At 39.5% G+C, this 18526-nt stretch overlaps 2 protein-coding genes across 2 annotated transcripts in view; both read right to left on the bottom strand.

Moving 5' to 3' along the window:
• Positions 1–2594: 2594 nt before the first annotated feature.
• LPCAT2 (lysophosphatidylcholine acyltransferase 2) overlaps positions 2595–18526 on the bottom strand; it is a 30876-nt gene continuing 14944 nt past the window's right edge. Inside the window, exons 8-14 of the mRNA XM_068202749.1 lie at positions 18025–18079; positions 14834–14916; positions 14170–14295; positions 12984–13137; positions 6328–6426; positions 4498–4639; positions 2595–4219 (exon numbers count right to left, since the gene is read on the bottom strand). Of these exons, the coding sequence (XP_068058850.1) occupies positions 3975–4219; positions 4498–4639; positions 6328–6426; positions 12984–13137; positions 14170–14295; positions 14834–14916; positions 18025–18079 (904 nt within the window). The 3' untranslated portion in view covers positions 2595–3974. The remainder of the gene's footprint in view (positions 4220–4497; positions 4640–6327; positions 6427–12983; positions 13138–14169; positions 14296–14833; positions 14917–18024; positions 18080–18526) is intronic.
• CAPNS2 (calpain small subunit 2) lies at positions 10444–12736 on the bottom strand. The gene has a single exon (XM_068202750.1). The coding sequence runs from the start codon at positions 11462–11464 to the stop codon at positions 10718–10720; it is 747 nt and encodes a 248-aa protein (XP_068058851.1). The 5' UTR covers positions 11465–12736; the 3' UTR covers positions 10444–10717.

Below are 18526 nucleotides of genomic sequence, written 5' to 3'. Positions count from 1 at the left end.
CTCCTGTGGCATTGTCAAAGTGAGAGCTGTGTAATTCTCAGCATGAAAGCTCAGGCTGCATTCCTTGCTGAAGGCTGCGGTCAGTTCACAGCACTGTCTGGCGTGAGTGTGTTTGTATTTGTAGGGACATTTTTTACGTTTAGTTTCTAAGCTTCAGGCCCTGATTTTTCACATGCACAGGTTCTGAGTAGCTCCTGGTACCTATGCAAGAGGAGCCTGCTCAGGTAGAATGGTGTATTTATTTGCACTGGCATGGTACCTGAGGAATTACCCAGGAATAGGGCCCTGGTGGGCTGACCACCATAGAAGCAAGGTCTTGATGAAAGTTTCTCAGACTTCTGATACCCAGCGAATACTTTGTTTTAGATGGGAATTGCAAGAGAGATGGCAGATATGGCCAAGCAGCCCTTACCCTGTGCAGCTCTTCTTAGGAATGGTCAATAGAGCTATCACACAACACAACCCTTGGCTGGACTCCTGGGGCTCGTAGTCCTGCTGGGGTGTTGAGAAGGGAAGAATGGGCAGAGCACACAGCTGTTGTGCAGCTTCCCTTGTAAACCATTCAGGAATCACAGAACTTTGCCTCCCCTGCATTCCCACGCCATGGAGTAAGCTGATGAAGATGTAACTCTCACAGGAATAGTGTGGAATATGATTTGGCACCTCACTTACTCTGATGCAGATGAGCACAAGAGTTCAGGAGCAGCAGTCACTGATGGGGCCTCTGGTGCTGCCCAGCTATTGACTGTGAGGAGAGCCATTTTCAGATGCTTTTCATCAGTGTTACTACTCCACATGGTTCTGATGGACAGCAACCAGACAGGAGTTATGTGATTTTGGCAGTTTAGTGCCAGATCTTATAGAGGTATAACCTGACATGAAACCTGGATGTGTCATCTCTCTTTCCACTTATATAGGCAGTAACACTGATACAGCAAAGGAAGTACAAATAATTTTAATTTTCTTGGATTGAAAGATCTTTGTCTCAGAAATCAACCTCTGGTGTGGCCAGTGGAGACTCTATTAATTCACCTTCCTTAAACTTATAGTATTTGTGTCTTTGTTGTTCCAGGGTGTACAAAGAAGGTTCAGTTTTCCAGGTGACCCAGCACTGCCTTTCATGTGTTCAGAAACAAGAGTCTAGATTAAAAAATGTAAATGAGATTTATTCATAGTGTAAATAGTTATCAAACCTCATGATAACAGCATCCCATGAGCCTGTATTCTTGTGAATAAGTTGTGTTTCCCTCTTGCAATAGACTTGTCCTTGTTTAATTCTTGCCTGTGTTAAGATTGCTGGAGTTTCTGCATACTTTAAAGTGTCTTATTTTTTCTATCCATGAAGGATTTATAATCAAATCTATGTCAAAGCAAGACAGAGAAGTCCTGATTCAATAAATGATGTTTTCTATGGTGACATGGGGCCAGATATCCTTTCTGCTGTGCAGGACTCACAATGATCCTAAAGCAGCCCATAGACTTACAAACTTACACCTCAGGAAGTTTGAGGCAGAAAGGTGTCATCCCTCAATGCCTGATTGAGAGCCATTTTCTGTTCAGTATTTTTAACCTTCTCCTTCTGTTTAGTTCCTGCTCTACCACTTAATGTAATGCCTGTTTATTGCAGACTGCTTTTAGTTTGGTCCTTTTAAAAGCTCCCTGAGGCACAATGATGCCTAGAAATTAATGTATTCCCTTCCTGCACACCCAGAAGATGTGTGTATATTGAGTTAGTGTCTCTAGTGTTTAGCTAATTTCTCTTCAGAGCATGGTTGAATCACTGCTACATACCAAACCCATTTGTGGCCTTTCCCCTAACTACAGGGAGGTAGATTTATATACATAATATTTTTAGCTGTAAGTGCAAAGGGCTTGTGTGACTTGCAGATTTTTATAAAATCACTAAGCATGCTGTGCCATGGGACAGCACAGCTCCTGGTGCTGAACGTGGCTGGATTCAGCAGGAGTGTGTGTAGGGCAGCCTTTGCATCCCAAGACCTTGAAGTGTTTTCCTTTGTCATCTTCGCCCACCCATCTTTTTCTTACTGGTTGGAATAGAAGTAATCTTTGAAGAGATTACTGCTGGTTGAAAAGCTGAGACTTTGGTTAACATGCTAGGTAAAAGCATCCTTACTAAGAATTAACATGTATTCCAGTTAACTGTATTCATGTTTCTCCTTCTCTAATTGGAACAAAATACTCTCCTAATGTTCACAATACTCAAAGCCATGATTGTTACATCTCAGCTGTGGATGAGGTCACTCATTTTACATGTAAATGGTGACACCTTATTTTCCATCAAAAAATGGTGCTCTCTCTCCACGGATTTGCAGACCTTTATATCATAACCCCTCTTGTTGAGGTAGTCACCAGAAGTAACTCTTTGGAAGAGTATTGGTCCTGTCCTGCTCTTCCAGTCCTACCATAAAGCAAAGTGCCACCATACAAATAACTGAAAATGCCAACTTCAGGCTGCACTGAGTTTACCAAGTTAAGACATCTTAAGCATGATTTCCAGGAAACTCCCCCCAGCCCCTTATGGTAGACAAAGTACCCTTCCCACTATACTAAAAAGACTCAGCTGTTCAAGTAAAGTCTTTTAAAAAATATAGATTTATTTTAAGCACATGAAACATCAGGAGAGGCACAATTATAAACAGAGAAAGTAAAACATGGCAATGAACTTGTGGCCAGACTGCAAGCAATAACTTAGAGGCAGAGGTTACCATTTCACATATGAAAACCTGCTGAAAGTTGGTTATTATTGGTACTAGACAGTCTAGACTTTGCTCATCCCAGTTTTAATTTGAAAATATCTTCTCATTTCATTCCTTCCAAGTTTTTATTGAGAAGTATTTGCCTAAATAGCTATATATTTTAAATAGTGCATAAAGTGCATTCAGATAAAGGATGGAAAAAGGTAAAGGCCCAATTTCCAGTGCACTAGAGAGGACTGAGGCAAAATATACTGAAATAATTGACTAGAAAGAGCTTGGTTTTGAACCAAGCCCCAAGAACACTGAGTAATGGCACAATAATGCAAATATGGTTTCTAGGAGACAGCTTTAGATAGATACTAAGTACTAGAACTATGGTTTGACAGCATATTTGCCTTTCAAGCTTTGCAGAACAAGGTCACTTTCCTCTGTTGATAACTGCGAGAATAAAAAAATACGCTGAAGATTGAAATGCTCCTCCCAATGTGATCCTGAACAGTTGTTACTGTAAACATGGTATTTATTTTGAAATAGTCCATTAATTCTTAGGTCTTACTACCTGCATTTTCCTCTAGACTGTAAGCTGCTATCTTGGAATTCCAATTTGTTTTTTGTTGTTAGAAGTGCAGCCATTTCCATCTGTCACCAGCCTTTAGACCTTAAGTGGTTTTTGTTAACATCAGTGAACCAGCATGTCTTGTTCAGAAGCTTAGCTTTCTGGTTCCTAAGTAGTTAAGGGCAATCTAAGGACAGCCAAAAAACATAATCTTCAACTCTCAGCTTCCTGTAACTCATTTGTCTGTCTCAGAAACTTGAGAATAGCTAAGTGATATTGCAAATTAAAACACTAGCATAATTTTTTTCCCTTAAGTCATGTTGGGGATGTAGAGGAATTGAGCAGCACAAAAAATACCACTTGTTTTTAGACAAGTGGCCTCCTCAGTCTCCATTCTGAGAGGTCACTGCACTGCTGCTGCAGCCTCGAACCCCTCTTAACACACCTGTTACTTTTGTGCAAGCATGAACTTGGAAGACACTGAACAACACTCCCAGTACTGTGATACTGACATCAAGGATTGAACAGTGGTTTTTCCCTTACAATCAAACAGGAATAACTCCTCCTGATATGAAAGTAAAAAAAAAAAGAAAAAAAAAAAACAACTTTTTTTTTATGTTTTAACTTTCTTCTCTACTTTACATCAGTTGTGCTTATAAACAGCTGGGAAAAAAATTCTGAACTGAATTCTTTAACTCTTCTCAGTCATCCTTTTTGTCAGAGGTACTTGAGCTATCTTCTTCACTGCCTTCAGGACAGACTTTATTTCTTGCAAGTGGTGTTGTTTCTGAGACCAGGGCTGTGCTTCTAACTGGGCTGTGTTTGCCTTTGAGTGGCTCAGTGTCTTGCTCCTCAAACATACCTAACTGGTGTCTCTGTAGATCTATGTATGTAGTAAACAATGAGGCATATTCTGGATGCTTGAGTGCAAAGTTCTTGAACTCCTCTGAAAAACAATAAAAAACACAGATACTATAGTGCAGCAACAGAATCAAAGAAAATTTCAGTGCCTGCTTCTTTCACTGAAGCTGATCTCCAGTTAGTTCCCTCTAAGAAAACCCAGGAGTATCACACAAAATATCTAAGTCTGTGTTTTAACAGTTATCCTCAGAAACAATGTATGAGAACCATCAGGGAATTTGAGGGAATTAAAAAAGGAAACCAGGAAACCCCTTGTCAATATGACTGTCAGAGTATTCTTTCTTACAAAAGAACGTAGCTTACCATAGGAGAGCTTCCCAGTTTCATCTGCATCTATTTCTTTAAAGAGCACAGAAACATCAAGCTCTGGCAGACCTAGTGCTGACTGAATGATAGAAGCAAACTCATTTTCTGTTATAGTGCCATCCTCATCCATGTCAAAGAGCTGGAAGAGACAGAACATGTAGAAATACTTTGGCATCACTTTGGCTATGAACCCTCTGTGCACATTAGCCCCTCACCGTGGCTTTCTAGCACTCAGGAGATCTATGAACAATGCCTGGGATTTGTAGAGCCTGGGAGAAGACTAAGCAGACACTTTGCAGAGCAATGTCCATGCTACAGCTGGGAAATGAACATTCTGCCAAAACAAACAAACAAACCTCACAGTGTTGGTTCACGGATAAAATAATATAAAAATGATAAAACATAAACTAAGATGTATGCTTACTGTCACCACGAGCTATGCTGAGTCTACTGGATTCAGCCAGTCTATACTGGAACATCTTAGGTTTTAGTCTCCATTTTCATTAGGTTATAGCACATCTGCTATCAGATTAAACTTGCTATCACAGTTTATGCACTGACATACCTAAATTTTAGTGTATGTGATTGATCACTCACTAAGGAACTAATGATAATTAACAAGGAATTTTGGTTCCTGGAATGCAGGCAGTTGATGTACACTGATCATCCCATCTTGCCCAGTGCAGTGACAGTAACCATCTGCTATGAATCACCCCTGCAGAAATACCAGGGATGAATGGCTGTAATTCTTAAATACTTGCTACAGGCAAACTTTGCCATTGTGAAAGAAAAGACATTTAATGGCACTGAAAACAAGTAGCAAAAGGAACCCACAGTTCCATTTTAGACTGAAACAGGCTTTTACTAGCTAAACCAGTTGTTTTGTGCTGAAACTGGAAATTAAAACAAATTACTGATTTTATAATCAGCATGCTTGTTAACATACTGAACAGTATAGTCTAGGAAACAACACAATGGAACAGCAACAATAGCTGCTAGGCTTGCTTCTTCATAGGAATCTGTACTGATGAAACATCCCTAAAAATGAACAAATCACCTTGAACAGCTCTAGTGCTTATCTGAAAAGAAGCTAGTGGATATAATGGATTGCCACAAAACCTCTGGTACTTCCCAAGTATGCATCAGTACTAGGAAGCACCCAGTTTACAATGAACATGAGTGGTATTGCAATCTGTTGTTCAATAGGGCACATAAGACCAAACTAATGGGTAAAACAACTGGATCTGTGTCAAAGAGTTATTAAAAAAAGAGCCAAGGATTCACAACATGGGCATGCCTGGTCATGTACTGTCTGCATGTACCTGAGATGTGAAAGGAGCTACTGCTCCTGACTGCTTGTACTATCAGGGCACCACAGGACAAGCCAGCAGCTCTTAGATGCAGCCCAGTTTTCAATGTGCCAGTCCTGAACAGCACTTGATTTTTTTTCTCCCTCCTCTTTGCTAAGAACAATGACTCTAGTGAGGCTTGACCCACAAGAGGATATTACTCCATCTATTGTGACCTTGAAGAATCACAGCAGAAAAAAACCTCAGGCAAAAAAAACTATGATTGCTGCTGAATCATTTTTGGAGTTAGCCTGCCAAGTTACAAATTCATTAGTGCCTTCAGATGGCTTCTGAAACCCTTCTCTATGATGCCTGCAATTCTTCCCCTCCCTTTCACACTCTAAATGTCAACTGGTTTAAGAGAATTACTCACATTTGCATAACAGATTGAAGCTATAAACTTATGATTTGAAAGCTAACAGACTTACAGTCAGTCTTGATTTGTCAGGTTTGTAGATTTACACTAAATTGAACTTACCTTAAATGCCATCCGAATAGTCTCCTCTGTGTTGGCTGAGTTACAAAGAATAGACAAACCAATTACATACTCTCTGAAGTCGATGGTGCCATCTCCATTCTGTAACCCAAACATGCATGGCAGTAGTTATAGTTAATACTGCAAATCACTTTAAAAGCTTTTCTGTAAATCAAACACAACACATGCACTAAGACAGTTTACAATACTTGAGGTTTTTGTTCTTCCTGGGAAAAAAACCTAAAAGCTCACTAAATCCATAATACAAAGGCTGGAGTAGCAATATATGTGTTTTCAATAGCTACAAACTGGGTATAAATTTCTATTTTATGAACAAACAAAACACAAACAAAAAAGATTTAAAACAACTTCAAGTTTTTCTTCAGTACATGACTTTCAGGAAGGCTCTAAGAGTAACTGGAATTCATGTGTTTGAGATAACTGTAGCAGTGCATGCAACACTGGCCCTTGCTGAAGTTCAGAGACCAATATAACACAGTGCAGAAACAACAGGCCAAGAGTGAAGCTGTTGCTTTGAGTTTGAACCTTCAGCAGTAAAATATATGTCAGTGAAAGGACAACCAAATCTACCTGGTTTATCTTAAGCTTTCCTCTGAAGCCTATGCACTGCCCTTCATGCTCCTTGAAAGCCAATGCACTGTCCTACCTTTTAAGCCAGAAAGGCAAGGAATTCATTGGAACAGCCTCTGTAATAATTCCAGTTTTGATCTGAATAAACATTTCAATGCATTAACTACAAAGCTACATCAACAAAACATTTGAAGCTTGTTTTGATGGGATTTGTGATTAATTCTGTGTAAGCTGCATTATATTTGCAGACAGGGTCAGCAGTGTTTCTGTCACCACACTGGAAGATTCTTGAGTGTTTCGGGGAACATCGCTCTTGGCAAAAGCCACCTGCAAATCTTATATGGTGGGACACAGAGCAGGTAATGACAGATAATAGAGATGACACGTAGGTCATTGTTTTGAATATTCACAATAAGGGCATTCATCAAACATGTTTTAAAAGCAAACTGAAGTGTAAAGCAGAGTTCCCTTTGTGGATAATGTGTTTTGCATTTCAACAAGAAAAACATTTTCTTAGAAAGTGGAGTCCCTACATATGAGAACAACACAAAACTTTTCCAGCCATGTGAGAGAGGGGTGGTCAGCTGGGTAAATCTGCAACAAAGAGCCAGACCAGGATTCTATTTCTGGCTCTCCTACCAACCTTCTAATGCCCACTTGAGCATGCCAACTTTAACCTTTCTGCTCTTGGTTTTCTGCTGCTGAACGGTGCAATATGCCAGGGGAGAATACTAAGGCTACTCTGTAGAGTGCTTTGAAAATTTTGGATGCTATGAAACAGGGATTTCAGTAATTGAATTTAGATTTTCAGACAGTTCTTGATTAACAAAATATGCGTAATAATATAATGAAATCAGCATTACTAACCTGTCATCATCAAGCTGTTCACAAGATTTAAAACTTCTAACATAAAATTTTATTTAGCCCCCAAAACCAATGCAGAACTCTTTTGCATAGACAAGGGCTATTCTCTTTATATTGATGGTCTAAGCAATCTTTTTGATTGATCTTTTGATTGACTTTGAACATCTTGTACTTCATAAACCTGTGAATTTCAGGTAAACCTTTGAGCACAGATATAAGCTATGAACTTTTAAGGTACTTTTATGGGTGTTTAAGGGTTATAACTTTTGACAGTTTTTAATCATTAGAAAAGGACAATGTCCCATACACATTTTTACAATTTATTTAGAAGTCTGAGCTCTCATTGTGATGCAGAGTTTGACTTTCAGTATTTTATCTGTATTGTAGTTCTCAGAGGTAACAGACTTAACTTGAAAGTGTAACATTACAAATATAAAGTCTTAAAACAACTGAAGCAAGAGTGCAGAAAAGAATTGTTCAAAGTTCCATAGAATATTATTTTTGGACAGTTTCGCAGGCTGTATTCTTAGCAAAGGATTGTTCAATGTGATTAGAATATTTTAAAAATTTATTTTCAAAGTTAAGAATATGTATCACAGTAAAAGAATTGGGAAGTAAACTTTAAAATAATTTAATTAAAAACAACTTCTGAAAGAAGTCAACACAGCTGTGGCTGCACATGGAAATACGACAAGAAAAAAGACAAAATAAAGGTCATATTACTTTCACTAAAGTGCGAAAACTCAGGAATCAAAACTGAGTGCAGTCTGACAGAACTCCAGCCATTTTAGTAGGAAATAAAGCCACTATGCTTGCAAGAGCATGTTGTGACTAGTTCCACTAAACTCAAGGATGCTGGCTAACTTCCAAATGCTCTGGCATTCTGTTTAAGGAGAAATGATGGGGTTGCTGCCTGGGAAAAGAAATGGAAGTTAAACTGAAAATACAGGAAAACTTTAAGTGCTTGTGCAACACCACAGCAAAAAGCACTTGCAATTACCTTTCTATGCATATCTAACTATGTTTGCAGCCTATGTACCCAAAAATATTTTTAGGAAGCAACATGTGAACTAAGCTCCAGTTCTCTAAATGGTGAAGCAGAACATCAGAATTTGGGTATTTGTAGTTATGCTACACAAAACAATGAAAACATAATGTAACCTTAACAACTCTTGTTTTCTTTAAGGAAGCCAGCTTTCTGCTACTATTTTCCCTATAGTGTGCTGTGGTAACTGGCGTTTTGCTGTTGGCTTTTTTATATAATACAGTAAATCTCAGACTTTGGAAAACAAGAAAGTTGCACTGTCATAAGCATTCTCCATTTAGATTTGCACAGGGACTGCAAGCCAGATACAGTATAAAGATTAAAGTACTACTGCATCAATACTTTTGAGGAGGATATCACACTTTACCTCCTGCTCACTTTTCCATTACTCAGAGCCCAAATGGCAGTACGTGGCACAATGGATAACTGAGTGCTTTTCCACTGAAGAACTGGGAGGAGGCTGAATGCCATTAGGAAGGAATTGGCCCCTTTTCTCTGGGATAGTATGAATATTTTTCTGTTTGCTATTAAAGAAAGCACAGGAGGAAAAAAGTTTGGGCACAAATTTTAAGTCAGTTTCAAGTAAAAGGTTTCAAGTAAAAGGTTTCTGCAAGTATACTAGGGAGGATATCTCATCAATTTGAAAAATACTATTTGCTAAGTGTAAGTGCAAGACTTAGAAAACAAAGCTATGGAAATTTGCAAACCAAACCAATCCACAGTACCCCATAACATGCAGATGGCCTGCAGGTACCGAGTGGTATTTCTCAATGAGTCACTGCTGTGTCCCTGGGGAAGGGCAGGGGCACGAGGACTCTCACATCTGAAGACTCTCTAGTGCCAGGCTGCCAATTTAACTCATCTTTTCACATTCCAGCCAGCTCACACACACCAGAGACAATTTTCGTTTAAAGCAGCAGAGCCTTGCCAAGAAATCTGCAAGAGCTGTTTTGATCAACAATGTGATCCTTAATTCAAAGAAATGCAATTTTGACAGTTCTTGTTATTACTTTTAGTTTTTTACTCAGAAGTTGACATCTTAGCCAGAAATGCATAACTACCTTGAGTGGGATGCTGCACTCTGATGAAATTTCACTCAGATAGCCAAAGGTTGACTTTGGCTCTCTGTCTGCTATGTGACTGCATAATTATTTCAAGTTTTGCTAAATATAAATGTAGTATTTTAAGTTGTTTGCTTTATAACTATGTTTAGGCTTGAAGGAAAGAGAGAAAAGACTAGTTCATGGAACTGTAGAAAGGAGATCATTGCAGAAGTAGCCTCATATAAGTCTTCAATTTTGTCCTGGCCACAAGATAGAACTGACAGTAAAACTGAGGTTTTGCTTCAGCAGCTAATCATGAAAAAGCAGAAGTAGAAAGGAAATTGAATGATTATGTAACTTCACTGATCATTACAGTTACTGCAACTCTAATGTTGTTCCCCTTGTTAGAAATAACTGCACAAGACTCTACCAGTGACTGCCTTCAGGCAAACGCCTTTATTCCAGTTTAGTGACTGCTGACAAATCAGAACAGCAACATCAACACCAAACTTAGGAGCTTTTTTATATAATAGTTATACAAGCCACGTTACATGAAAAAGTAACTAAGCTTTGATCTCTGCAATATATTGGATCTTTCCAAATATATTCCCTAACCTTAGAATCTAGAATTTTCTGAACTTATGCAACTGCCCAATCAACAACCTACACAGACCCCTCAGAAAAGCAGACTAGTGCATGCACAAGAGGAATCACTACACTTGAAGCTGAGCCATCTACCGCTAGCTACATCTGCCTTAGAAAGACTAAAGGCAAAGACTACAGCTGTGTAGCAGAGGAGTGTAGTTCTCCAGCTGTATCTTCCACACAAAGCCACTTCTTTGCCACACCTTCACGAATACATGGTCAGCTGCAGCCAGTCTTCAATGGTCACTCTGATGTGCCCACTTCCATCTTGGTCCAGGGCCTTGAAGGCCCGGAACATGCTGTCCAGGCGCACCAGGCAGCTGATGAAGCTGTTGAAATCCATGCTGCCGTCCTCGGCGGCGTACCTGCGCACGATCAGCTGGCACAGCTGCTCGTTCAGCTGGAACCCCGCAGCCTTCAAGGCGTTTGGCAGCTGGGCTCTCCCAACAGCGCCTGACTGACCAGCATCATACTGCTTGTACACACATTGCCACTTCTTGACGTTGTTCCACAGATACTTGAACTCCTCAAAGCCCAGTTTGCCGCTTGCATCGCTGTCCATGACGGCGACCATGCTACGGCAGGTGTCCAAGGTAAAGCCATCCGCCTTCAAGTCTTGGTGTCTGGAAAGGACTTTGTTCAGGATGTCCCTTAGCTCGGTGGCACACACTTCCATATCATCTCCAGCCAGCTGGGCAAACAGGCGACGAAATTGTCTGATCTCATCACTCTCCTGAGCTTCCACATTTGTAAAATGATTGCGAGGAGGTGGAGGTGGCTCTGGATTATACTGAGCTGCTGCTTCACTTATAAGGTTGACAAGACCTCCAACAAGTCCTCCAATATTCCCTGCACCTCCACCTCCTGTTAGGAGCCCTCCAAGGCCACGTGCAAGGCTTCCTCCACGACTACTTCCACTTCCTCCACTCAGCAAAGCTTTAGCAAGGAACATCGTGAAGATTTTCTGAAGTGAGATACTCGGAGATCCAGTGTTCTGTAGCTCTCTGAAGCTGTTTTGTGTCTGACTTGGGTGTGGGCAAAACACAGCTTATCTGCATGCTTAGACTTCACCGTGTCTGTGCATGTTTCTGGCTGCCAGTAATGTCTCACTAGTTTCTGTCAGGTGTTGATACGCCCCTATTTAATTTCTCCTGTGCATTGTTATGTTTATGTGATTTGAGGAACCATTTTAGAGAAAAAAAAAAATAATGAGGTTGAAACCAACAAAGCAGAAGTCTCAGAATGCTTGTGCCCATACCTGAAGCAATTTGAAAACAGCTTTATTAGATGAGCGTGGCTGTTCCTCAGTTGTGCTGATCTTCTTAAAGGTGAATGCAGCCTTGCACTTTGTTTTCACAATCTTTTATTCCCTCAAAATTTTAGGGAATTGAGCATTACTTTGCTGGTTCTAGTCATTGATGTTGCACCATATAAAGAAAGTGAAAGGAGTATGATTGCCCTTAATTATTCTGGTTGCCACTGCACATTTCTGATGTAGGTACTGTGCTTCAGGACTCAGAGTACATGCCTCAGGAGCCAATGGTCCAAGATGCGGAAGCAGGAATGACAAAAGGATGAGTAGCTAGCTCTGCTAGAGCTTCAAGGCATTCAGCAGATCAGGAAATATGTTTGACTCTTTCCTATTTTAGAGCTTGTAAAAACTTTTTATGTGGAAAAATCCTTTAACAGTTTTAATCAGCATATACCATGGCATCTCAAGGACAGGTGTACTGCTAAGGCTAACTGATCAGGAAGAGTGATGGTGAGTTGGGAAAGCTTTTATGGTAAAAGAAAACCTCCAGTCCACAGGCACTTGCAGGACAACAGGCTGTGTGCACTGCAGCACATGTGGAGGCCTAGAAGTAAGATTAATTCTATCTCTGCTCTAGTCATTGATGCTTCTGGTATAGAGAGAAATGCAGCCATTTTTGTCATCCTCAGAGAGGAGAGAATTGGACACTGAGAGAGGAGATTAGCACTGACTAGGGGTAAAGCCTTAATGATCATCTTAACACACAGCCCCCTTTATGGCCAGAGAGAAGCAAGAGGAGTCCCTGTAAAGTCTAACAGCACCCTTTACAAGCACAGCAGGAGCACTGCAGTGTTCCAGTTAACATTCCAGTTAGCTTCACTCTGCCTTAAATTATCTAATTAATTACAAAAGCTAGCTAAGCTATCAAAATGTACTTAAGATCAAAATCTGCAGTCAGCAAAGGAAAATATTCAGCTATTGTCTGATACTGGTGCAGTAACTTGGTCCAAGGTATGGCTGCCATCTCACAAGGCAGAAACTAAAGAATGTTTTCTCCACTGAAACTTATGAACAAAACTTTAAGTCACCTACCTTGCTTACAGAAACTGTTAACCAAGAAGCATTTACTGAGCTGGACATAATGAATTACAATAAATATCCTTCTGGTACGTGATTTCTAACAAAATATTGTCATCAAGTCAGTTAACCAATTACTCACCCTGTCAAAAAGTAGAAACAGCTCTTTGAGGACATCTGAAATAGGCAGCTTCAAGTACTCGGCAAATTCCTCAATTCCAATTCTTCCCCCTTTGGAAGCACTTGCAATAGCAGCAAAAGTATCCAACTGCTCTCTGACATGATTCCATTTTAGGCTATGCAAACATGAGGGAGAGGAGATATTTCTATACAGCAGTTCTCGGACAGATGGAATTTCAGTAGGAGTCATTACAGTGTTCAAAGGTGAAAAATTGCCAAACAGGGCATGTGTGTACAGCATTTCTAATGCTGTACTTCAGACCAGATATTTTACTTAAAATCAGTAATTAAGGACTGCTCCTCTCTGGTTATTAATATTAAAAGCAGGCAGTTCTATGCTTGGGTATGTCAGACTTCCATAGAATAATTTCTCAAACCTAGAACTGTCTGTCCAATTACTAGGCTGCTCCAGCAGAGAGCTTTTAATTACCATTTGACAGAGGGAGCAGGTCTCCGCTCTATTAGCAAGCTCTCTACGCAAACACCAATATTGCTAGAGCCTCAGAACAGTCAGATCTCTGCAAAATACACCACTGCACCTTGGTAAGAATAATTAGGGCTGCCATGTAACTATTCCAGATGGAATTCTATAAATGGATATATAACACTTAATAATAAGGCAAGATTTATTGGACACATTCAGATTTCACCACAGCTATGCCAGGTTATTTGATGGAGTATGGTTACATGGCTCAGTCCTTAAATCCCACTGTATCCAGACAGAAAAAACTGACATCACTAGTGACACATGGCTGCGCAGTAAAACTAAGAACAGCAAGCTGAAGTTTCAGGCTGGAAACTTCAAGGCCAAAAAAGGCTTTTTACTTCCTGCTACAAGCTGCCAGTGCCTCACCACTAAAGCAATTTAAATTTCCACCAAGATTACTATTGAGTGCTCTACTTTTCTCACCCTTTGGTAAGAATAATCTTTTCTCCTGCAACAGTGGTGACAAAAATTATTCCGGATTATTCCTTACTGGGATTTTCCTCATCTCTGATTTCCTTGTAATTTATGTAAGTTGTATGCAGAAATACACTATATTACACATGGCCAAGTCTGTTTTCTGGTTATTTAACCTTTGGCAGACAGCCACCAACACCTGCAGCACTTTAGTAATTATGTGACCAAGCAATAAAACTTCCCTTACTTGAGTTTCTTGCTAATTTTGGTGAACTCCACCAGCCCAGCTTCCATAGGTAAAGTCAACTGCCCTGCTGAAATCATCAGTCTGCAATCTTCAAAAGTGTGATCAGTGATTGGCACATTCAAAGCACTGAAATAAAATTAAGGAAAAGCAAAATAATTTCGTATATATGAAAACAACTTTTTGTAGATGGTTTCCCTTCTCTGATATGTGAAACAAATGGTAATTTATTCTTGCACTGCTGCAGGTAGGACAAAGCAATATACACCATTTCATGAAACTGTGAAACCACACCATGAAACTATGTTATGAGTAGCAGCACCATGAGGTTTTATGATTTACAATCTTGTAAATGCAGCCCAGTAATGCTGGAGAACAAACCACCACCCACTCATCCTTGCCGAACAAGGAGAGATAATTTTCTTCCAGTTTTCTATGAATTTAACATACTATGTTCCAATGTAAGACAACCTTTTTTATGCTCCATGTAAAAACAATCAGGGTAATCTAGTATACGATTCTGACGCCTCTTAGTGAAAATCTAGAGCAATTCCTATGTACAGTACCTGGGACTTAACTAAACTGTACTTTATGGCTAGGCTATATGTGGAATTGCTGGATATAAAAGAACAGTTCTCAGAGGTTTTGTTGATGATCAAATACTTACTTTGCCATGGTTTGTCGGACTCTGTTGGCAAAAAGAATTGGATCATTCTTTTCTTCCTCAGTAGGAACATGAACAGGCAGAAACTGAAAGGGATGAGTTATCCAATCAATTCAATAGTTACCACTTCATTAGGAACATGAGCAATTTCTTGTTTTTGTTTGAGTGTGGGAGAACAGGAGAAAAACATCAGCCATGCAATGAAAGGACTGGGCGCTAGAGGTCTCAGCCACCTCAGAAACTGCTCAGCCTCCTCTGCCCTCCCCACACAAATGAGATTTACTGCAAAACTCTCAAGGATTGGTAGAAGCTTCTTTAATATGTAAAATCAACTCCCCAAAGAAGGAAAGTATAACAAATACATACGTACTTAGAAGATTAAATGCTGCACTGGTAAGAATGTGAGCTTGAAATACTGCACACTTCTTTTCAAAGATCCTTTTTAAGTGATGTTATATATTAGACTAGTGTATGTGAGAGTTTTAATGTTTTTAAATACACACTGCAGTCCCACCTTGTACCTGTTAGTCGTATCTGTCAGCATGTGACTGCCAAGTTTCCTGTACATTTCCCCCCCAACAAAAACATTAAGGAATCATAGTTCTGAGTTGTAAGTAGCACACTAACTGGATACAATTTTGGAACTCCAACCAAAATATAAAAAACCCCCTCTCCTACCACGCCTAGGAAACACCCCAGTTATCTAAATGGAAACTTGTTTACTATTGAGGATTCAGTATTATTATGTAAGAACTTGGAAGTACCTTGTCACCAAAATAGCCTCTAGATGAACTATTATCTATTGTGGCATGAACCAGCACCTGTTTGCAAAATAGTGTGTGTGGAGGAGTGCTTTCCTTTCTTCTTCAGTGTTTGCTCACAGTTCTGTTTACTGTGCCTTTCCCCAGCTATGGTTATAATTCATCTGAGTTCTGCTGCTCTGCACCCTGCCCTTAATTCCTAGAAATCAAAGATTCCAAAATAAGATGTTGCTCATGGTTCATTGGAAGAAAGTTGTTAATTATGTGCCAGTGTGTTGCTTTAGTTATACTGCAGTTGCTGGTGATGCATTATTATAGTGCTAACTGTCCCATATAAACATAGTTTGTCCTGAACAGCCATTTAAAGTTTGTTTTTAAGGAATGCTTTCTCTTTATGATTAAAATCAGTGAGTTTATGGAATTGGTTATCTGTCAAATAACCATAAAAATTTTCAGTTTATAATTAAAGGTTGTGTCCCCTCTAAGGAGAGGAGAAGTCCAGCTGTTCACAGGAATATTTGAGATTTCATTCCTTCTGCAAGCAGTTGCCAGCTTTGTTCAAGGTCTGAAATAGGTTCCTGGTTATTACAACTCCCCTTCAGAAGTCACATAACTCTTAAACTGAGAAAGCCCAGGCACACAGTACACCGAAATCTCTGACGTCCCTGGGTAAGAAGAAGTCATAACTCCAGGTTTATCTACGCAAACATGGTCATGGTTTTGAAAGTGGTCATTACTTCACTTGAGGCTGAGGTCTTGCTCACAGAGCAATGTAAATTCCTGGCAGCTTAAACACCACCTTCATCCCCTTCAAAAAAACCCCCTACAATTATTCATAAAACCTGTTTGCCAGAAACAACAGCTGAGGAGCAAGAATTTGGTTTCTTGACCTCCTGCAGTGGCTGCATGATCTAACACCTCAGCTGCTTATCTGCTGGAGTGTGGCAAGTACATCCTACCAGTCAAATTCAGTCCTGTAAGAAAATTCTTCACACCTCTTTCAATAGCAAAAATATTTCTCTGTTCTGTTTGTGACCTAGTCTCTCTTCTTACAGAATTTGCCAATTGCTGTATTTTTTGCAGCCCTAAAACTCACTGTCAGGCTCAGTTTCATGTTCAATATCCCAGTGTGTTAGCCCTGGAGCCCATCAATGCTCTTGCACAGCAGTTAGAGGCACTGCAAGACTGGTGGGAGTGGAGAGGCTACTTGCACACAGCATGGGACAGCAACAGAAATGTCCACTTCTAAAAGGAATAGTTGGATCCCCTACTTCCACAGGAAAATGTGTCCCTTCTGTTTTTAGAAACTGAAAGGTTTTTGCAGTGATGCTAAGAAGTTAGTTTCATTGTGGGGACACATGCTGCTGTGAAAGCTGCAAATTTTTTCATGTTTCAGTTTCATCTCTTGGAACGTGAAATTTATTTTCTAAAAAACAAGTTTGAGGTCTGTTCTGAAGTATGGAAAATGATGCTCTTCCTTCTATTGGAAGGGCTACATTAACTGTTTCTTGCTCCCATGTATATACATCACATAGCTATGCCCTACTGCACAAAATTATTAGGAGAATTATCTCTTGATTACACCCTCTACAAATATGTGTCTAATGCATGCACTATACAGTAACAAGATGTTCCCTCAAAGTGAATTTCAATGTTCCACAACACAGACTAGATTGCTAATTGTTAGCAGTAACAACACTGCTTGTATTCACAAAGCTTTGGACTCTGCTAAATCCTGTGTTTTGCAAATAAACAGCAAAACGTGTCATTTTCTCCCCTTCCTCAGGTTCCTAAACCAACTTAGTCCACACTGACAATCCTTTGTGGTCTGGTAAGGAATGTGTTTTGAAAGCTGCCTCTCTGGCAGGGAGCAGTTAGAGGGTGGGTGCTCACATGAAGAAGTGTGGATGTTGTTTCAGTTGTTGTTCATCTGTCTCTGTGCTATGCAGCAGATTTAATGATCAAGGGAACTGGTTCCTTATATGAGGCTCAGCACAAGTACTTGAATGGGCTCTTAGTTGTAGAAATCTATGAGAGTCCAGTCTTCCAGTGAGGAAGAGAATTTTACTTCGAAGGGATCAGAGAAATGGGAAGGTGGGAAAAAGAAGCTGTTACCTTTGACAAGAATGTATGTTAATTCTTAGTTTTAACATCTGTAGAATTCATGTGGTGATAATTAACAGTGATTTTATAATGCTCTAAAAATAAAGACATTTCTGGCAGCTGTATTAGAAACTCTTCAGAATGATACAAACATATGGACAACAAATTAAATCTATTACTTACTATGATGCTTGTTCTTGGTTCTGAGACATTTGTTTATCGTTCACTAAAAATAACTAATAATGTGAATAATGCATTATAGTGTGAATATATTAAAGCAGAAATTCCCTGGTTGCTAAATCTTAATACAAAAGTATTTCCAATTCTTACCTCAACTTCTAATCTTGTGAAGATCTGACACAGTGTCATTATGCACAGCTCTTTACTGCAGGCAAAGAGGGAGAAAAATAAATTTTACTTATTTAAAACAGAAGAATTTGCATGTCAGTAGATCAAACATTTTAAAACACAAAAAACCAAAGCCAGTATTAGGCAAGGTTTTTAAGTACCTTGCAGTGAAGTTTCCCAAAAAGTTACTTTTCACATTTTTTCTAACAGGGCTTCTGCATATAGCTGCTGCTTGCTCACAGGGTAGGCAAACTGTTGTCTGCTCCCATGCACATTAACAATTCTGCACAGCTCTTTGGCCAGCAAAATGTCTCCCTCTCTTTAAGAAGGTCCATGGATACTGGATTTTAAACTTTAAGAGCTTTGATTCTGAAAAGAAGCTTTACTTCTTATTTTATTATCTGAACTGCAAAATAGGACCAGTAACTTCCTTAAGCATAACTGGATTTGTTAGTATTTGCTAGTCATTTTTTCAAATTACAGT

This window comes from Anomalospiza imberbis, chromosome 12, assembly GCF_031753505.1.
Source record: "Anomalospiza imberbis isolate Cuckoo-Finch-1a 21T00152 chromosome 12, ASM3175350v1, whole genome shotgun sequence".
In the NCBI taxonomy this organism is placed as follows: domain Eukaryota; kingdom Metazoa; phylum Chordata; class Aves; order Passeriformes; family Viduidae; genus Anomalospiza; species Anomalospiza imberbis.
This window is presented reverse-complemented; position numbering and strand designations above follow the sequence as displayed.